The sequence below is a fragment of the Petaurus breviceps genome, unplaced genomic scaffold (genome assembly GCF_028583685.1).
Source record: "Petaurus breviceps papuanus isolate PSGF00001 unplaced genomic scaffold, PetGlider_PUasm1.0 37, whole genome shotgun sequence".
Classification (NCBI taxonomy): Eukaryota; Metazoa; Chordata; class Mammalia; order Diprotodontia; family Petauridae; genus Petaurus; species Petaurus breviceps.
Window position 1 is genome coordinate 11,561,374 of NW_027186296.1, and position 5,624 is coordinate 11,566,997.

Below are 5,624 nucleotides of genomic sequence, written 5' to 3' on the forward strand. Positions count from 1 at the left end.
TGTATGTGAGTGTGTATGAAGACTAAGCAGGGTGTGTGTGTGTGTGAAGGCTAAGCAGGGTGTGTGTGTTTGTGTCTGTGACTGTTTGTGAAGACTAAGCAGGGTGTGTGTGTGTGTGTGTGTGTGTGAAGGCTAAGTAGGGTATGTGTGGGGGGTGGGGCAGGAGCGTTGAAGGAGTGATTGACAGAGGCCCCCAGGAATCCTGAGCTTAGGGATAGAGCCTGGATTTCCCCCTGGGTTGTTTTTCTAGCCCTCTATAAGATGGGAGCTGATGTTCTGTCACATGTCTTAAATACCTCCACAGCTATCCAGAACTTAATTTGGGACATATTGAAAGACAGGAAACAGGGATCATGTCCCATTTTGGTTCTCCTTCGGGATGATTTAACCTTTTAGCTTGGGATGCTGTGACTGTTGCTGTAACACAATGCCTTGGGCGGGATCCTATGACGCCCACAGCTGTGGGCACTCACATAGATCATCCAGGCTGCATAGCGCTCCTTGAGGTTGTACAGCACGGCGGGCTCATGAAGGAAGGTCAGCATGGCCATGTCCTCGATCTTGTCGAACTTGGGTGGGTTCTGCTGCATGACCTGGTCTTCTTTCACTGTCACCGTCTGGCAGGGAAGGGGAGCCCAGATGTGACACTGATAATGCATTGTCTCTGCCCTCCCCAGCTTCACTCGTAGATTCTGCTCTAACGGTCCATGGGCACTACAGCTGGTGGTGTTTGTGACCGAGGCCTTACATCCTAGGCTCTTGCCCTTAGCTTGATAACTTCAGGCCGCATCTCTCTCACAGATTCATCCCGTCTCCTCCGTCTCTGCCATCCCACAGCCCCCCGCCTCTCCTGCCTCCTATCCTCTTTGTATGCTCTTCCTAAGTCTTTAGCTCTCCTTGCCCTCCAGAATGTAGACCCCAAGTCTTCTGATTCCACTTCAGCACCTTCCTGATTTTTTTGTTTTTGTGAGCTAGCTCTGTTGGCCAGAGATCATGTCTCTAACTGTCTATTTGACTCATAAATATCTGCCCTTGAAAGTTTGAAAGGCTCAGTGCAAATCTGTTCTTAAATCTCATAGCACCAGCCTTAGAAGCTGGGTCAGTGGGATCCTCTGTTTTGTTCTTACAATAGAGGCCAGGTTCAGCTATTCTCCTGTCCTATCCTAACTCTGTACCTCCCCACAAACAATCCCAGGAGTCTCTCTTCCCCTCTTTGTTCTTGGTCCTCCTGTCTACCTTGCCATTCTCGGTCTCGGCGGTGACCTTGCCTCCCTCTCGGGACACAATTTTGGCCTTGACGAACTCTTCCTTGTCATCAGGCACAAAGCACTCTGTCCTGATGTCAAAGGGCCGGGTTTGTGCCTCTAGCCTCTCTTTATCAGACTTGCGTAGGTATTGGGCAGCAGCCCCAAACTCAGCCATATTGGCATCACCCATCTTCGCAGTGAACTAGAGGACAGAGTGAAGAATACAGCTGTAAAAGAGAGAGAGTTTGTGGCCCTCCAGCACTCTTACAGCTGTGACCCAAATGTCATTCCAAGGACAAAGGACTCAGTGGCCTGGAGGGGAGTAGGCGACACCAAGCCCAGGAGATAATGCCCTCAAACACACATAGGGGCCCAAGAAACTTCAGTTCTGGGATATTCAAGGGATGATATTGAACTTAGAGATTCCCTTCACTGGGGATGACTGACCTCCATCTCTCTTCCAACTCATCCATGATGCCATATTCAGCCATATTCCTATCTCCATGTATTTATTAGCTCTTCTTCCTTCAAAAGTCTACTACTTTACCCCCTTTCTTTTTCTCTTTTTTTAAAGCAATTGGGGTTAAGTAACTTGCTCAAGTTTACACAGCCAGTTATTTCTCAGTGTGGTGCTAACTATCTGAGCCTGGATTTGAACCCCAGGTCATCCCGACACTGGAGCCGGTGGTCTTACTCTCTGAGCCACCTGGCTGCCCCTAAGCAATTGGGGTTAAGTAACTTGCTCAAGGTTACACAGCCATGTATTTCTGGGTGGGTGCTAAGTGTCTGAGTACAGATTTGATCCACAAGTCATCCCAACAGTGGAGTCAGTGCTCTTACTGTGCTACCCTTTACCCCCTTTCTTTAAAGTCTAAGCTTGAAGCTAAAGGAGGGGCCACTGTATGAACATGAGACTAGGGAATGAGATAATGCAATGGATTGGATGCTTCTTTGTGGAACTCAGGGCAACTCAGAGAGCAGATCCCTAGATCCCCTCCACCTAGCTCCCACCACATAGCTGTCTATGGTTGTGGGGAAAGAAGAAAGATTGGGTCTTACCTGGTTAGATTTTTTAGAGAATTTAGAAGAATCCTGGACACTGGGGATGGAAGGTCATGGTTAGGGATAGGGAATGAAGAGGCAGAGACACAGGCACATAAAGAGAGAGGGGAGAGAGAGAGAGAGAGAGAGAGAGAGAGAGAGTAAAAGATAAAAAATAGAGAGTGAGGAAACATAGGAATCAGAGATGGAAATGGTAATACAGACAAGGAGATGGAAGCACATGGAGCCAGGGAGAAACAAAGATAAAGAAAAAGACAGATGTGGTGGAAAAGGGAGGGTAAGAGTAAGGAAAGTAGTTAAAAAAGAGACATACAGAGAGGGAAAGGGCATACAGAGACAGTGATGCAGGAATATAGAGTGACATGAGGATGGGGGTTGGGATGAGAGTGGGTAGGGGAGAGAGAGAGAGAGAGAGAGAGAGAGAGAGAGTTTTTGCTTTCTCTTTTTTCTCTTTTTAAGAGACATTTCTCTCTTAAATCCTCCCAAAGGCCCCTGTTTTCTGATGCAGCCCCCTGACCACCCTCCTCCCCACAACCAGAAACTTTATAAAGATAAAAAGTTTCCATTGCAGTTCCCCAGGTGTGTGGAGGGGATGAGGGTCCCAAAGGACTGAGGGTGCCTTCTCCTCTGATCCCACTCCCTCCCACTACAAACACTCCAATCCCAAGGAGATCAGTGCTCCCTACCTCCCCTCAAGGGAGGGGATCTAGGGAACATCCTTCAGCAGCCACCCCCTCTTACCTAAGCCAACAGCAGACTGCAGTGTCTGTGTCCTCAGAGTTCCCCGTCTCTTTTATATTCCACCACCACCCCCACTCCCTCTCTCCAAATTAGGACCCATTGTGAGGGACCCTCCCCCCTCCCTTTCTCCTCCTAGTTCCTCCCTCGATCCCTTTGCCCTCGAGGTGACAGCAGGACAGCCAGGCCCCCAGATTTGCCCATGAAAGGTACTTTGCCCCAGCCTCCTGGCTCTGGGACCTTTTTTTAGGCCTAGGGTGCATTCCTCACCTCAGAGGGGCTGATGGGCTGATAATGGTAAGACAGCAGGCTTCTTTCAACACTGTCCTTTTTCCCCTCATGCTCCTTACCTCGGTTATTTTTAACCCAAAGGGCGGGTGTGGTAAAGTAAGCTCATTGTGGGTCACCTTCTCCCCTGTTTGCTCAATTGCTTGTTCCCCCTACTCTCCAACCATGGAACCCTGTCTTCCCCTCACCCCAACTGGTGAGAAAACTTTAGGTTGGTGCCAGGATGACAAGATGAAGTAGGGAAGACCCCTGGCCTGTCTCTCTGACTCAGTTTCCCCTTCTGGGATGGATAACGAATGCCACCTCCTACATCTGTCTGGGGTTCCTTGATTCTGGGAGACATTTGAGAGCTCTGGAGCTGGAGGAAATAGCTGTCTCATACCCTTCCACCCCTTCAAATCTCTTTGGACAGTGATTATTACTCTCCCATATTTCCAGTATATTAATATATAATCAATACACTCTTCTCCCTCATATACCATATATGTATATTTCCATATGTACATGTTTTCATGCGTATACTCAGTCACCCACTTAGATTTGCTCAGTCACACATATGCATACAATTATCCAGGCATCCTCACACTCACTGCCCCTTGTCTCTCTGTCCCTGGTGTTGGTGGGAGGTGGGGTGGGCAAGGAAAACCTGGAGGTGTTAATCCTAGGGTCTAAAGGATAGGGGTGGTGATGAGGGGCTCCCTTTCATTTGGAGCGGGTGGGGGCAGGATGGGGGACACAGGTGCCAGTGGGGATGACTGGGAAGCCTATCATGTTCTGAGATTAACACTCAGGCTTTGAGTTTGGCATTTCTGGCAGCGGTGGAACCTTTATGTCTGCTCTCTCCCTCTCACCAAGAAGACACCTTTGTGGTCCTCACTCCACTTTCCTTAGGGGCGTTTGCCCTCACATCCCTTCTAGGGGGATGCTATCATCACTGCTCCCCCAACTCTTCTTGAGCACCCTTGTCTATGCCCTTGGGATGGGCTGCCTCATTGAGGCCGTGGGTGTCAGCCCACAGCAGACCATGCCTGTTGTGATTAAGTGGACACTGTGTCCAGGGAACTAAGCCAGAATTCTACCCCCTCCCAACCCATGCCAGGACACTCTCCCCAGACTCTCCCCTCCTCTCATCCCCTATCCCCTGCCACCTCTCAATATAGCTCCAGGGGTGTGAAAGAGGGAGGGAGGGAAGCCGAGGTCAGCACCCCAGAATAATGGAATTTTCCATTGTAGTCACTCTCTCACACTATTCCCAGCTCTCCAGGACCCCCTTCCTTACCTAGGATTATGTACCCCTTCTCCCAAAAAGCTATCTACATGAAATTCCCCTCCACAAGAGGTATGCCCCTAGAATATCTCTTTGTACCCTCACAACTTCCCTTCGCCAACCAAAGTGAGCCCCAGATCCCTCCACTATCAGGAGATGTGAACCTCAGATCCCTCTTCACCCCCCAGGCACCAAATGCCCTATTTCTCCAGACTTGAGGTCATTCTATGTCACAGTTGGAACTCTTCAGCCCAGAGCCCTATATGTCACTACTTGTCCTTATCCCCCATCAGCCTGGGTACATGATAAGGGGGCTGAGAGTGCCAGGTTAGATGAGGTCAGGTCAGGGCAATGAGAGCAGAGTGTATCCTCAAGGAACCCTGTGTCCTGGGCAAACTGGTGGGCTAGATGAAGGTATGAGGGTAGGGGAGTAGGGAGGGGTGGTTGAATGGGTGATGTACAGGATTCTGGCGTCTGAGAAGAGAGAGAGGATGGGGAGGGGTTAAACTGGTTCAGAGCCTTTGCTCTTCCAGTTCTGGTCCCTGCCCTCCCCCTTCCCCTTTCCTTTCATCAAGGCTTCCTCCTCCTCCTCCTAGTCTCTATCTTCCCAAACCCACTTCTCCGCTCTGCTCACTCACTAGGAGGATGAGCTCTAGATCTGGAGAGCAGCACTTCGAAGCTACAGGTAAGGCGGGCATGGGGAGCTCCTTCTCTGCAGGACCCGCTTCCAGTCTCTATGCCTGTGGGCCTCAGCTGGCTTCTCTTTGTTTCTATCTTTCCATCTCTTTTTTGAGGTTTCCCTTTAATATGACCACAGGACTACATACTTGCTTTTGCCATCTCCCTGCAGCCTTCTAAACCTCTTGGATCATCCTCCATGTATTTGCATCCTTCTTTCTTCCTTTGCTTTTGCTAGCCTTTCTTATTAAAATGCTGCTTTAAAAAATTAGCTTTCTCTCTCCCTCCCTCTCTCTCCCTCCCTCTCCTTCTCCCTCTCCCTCTCCCTCTCCCTCTCCCTCTCC

General features: G+C 49.8%; 2 protein-coding genes across 2 annotated transcripts in view; one reads left to right on the plus strand and one right to left on the minus strand.

Annotated features, from left to right (window-relative positions):
- MYH6 (myosin heavy chain 6) overlaps window positions 1–1,437 on the minus strand; it is a 43,733-nt gene extending 42,296 nt beyond the window's left edge. Inside the window, exons 1-2 of the mRNA XM_069097621.1 lie at window positions 1,237–1,437; window positions 474–617 (exon numbers count right to left, since the gene is read on the minus strand). Of these exons, the coding sequence (XP_068953722.1) occupies window positions 474–617; window positions 1,237–1,437 (345 nt within the window). The remainder of the gene's footprint in view (window positions 1–473; window positions 618–1,236) is intronic.
- NGDN (neuroguidin) overlaps window positions 1–5,624 on the plus strand; it is a 104,410-nt gene that overhangs the window by 26,598 nt on the left and 72,188 nt on the right. The window lies entirely within an intron of this gene.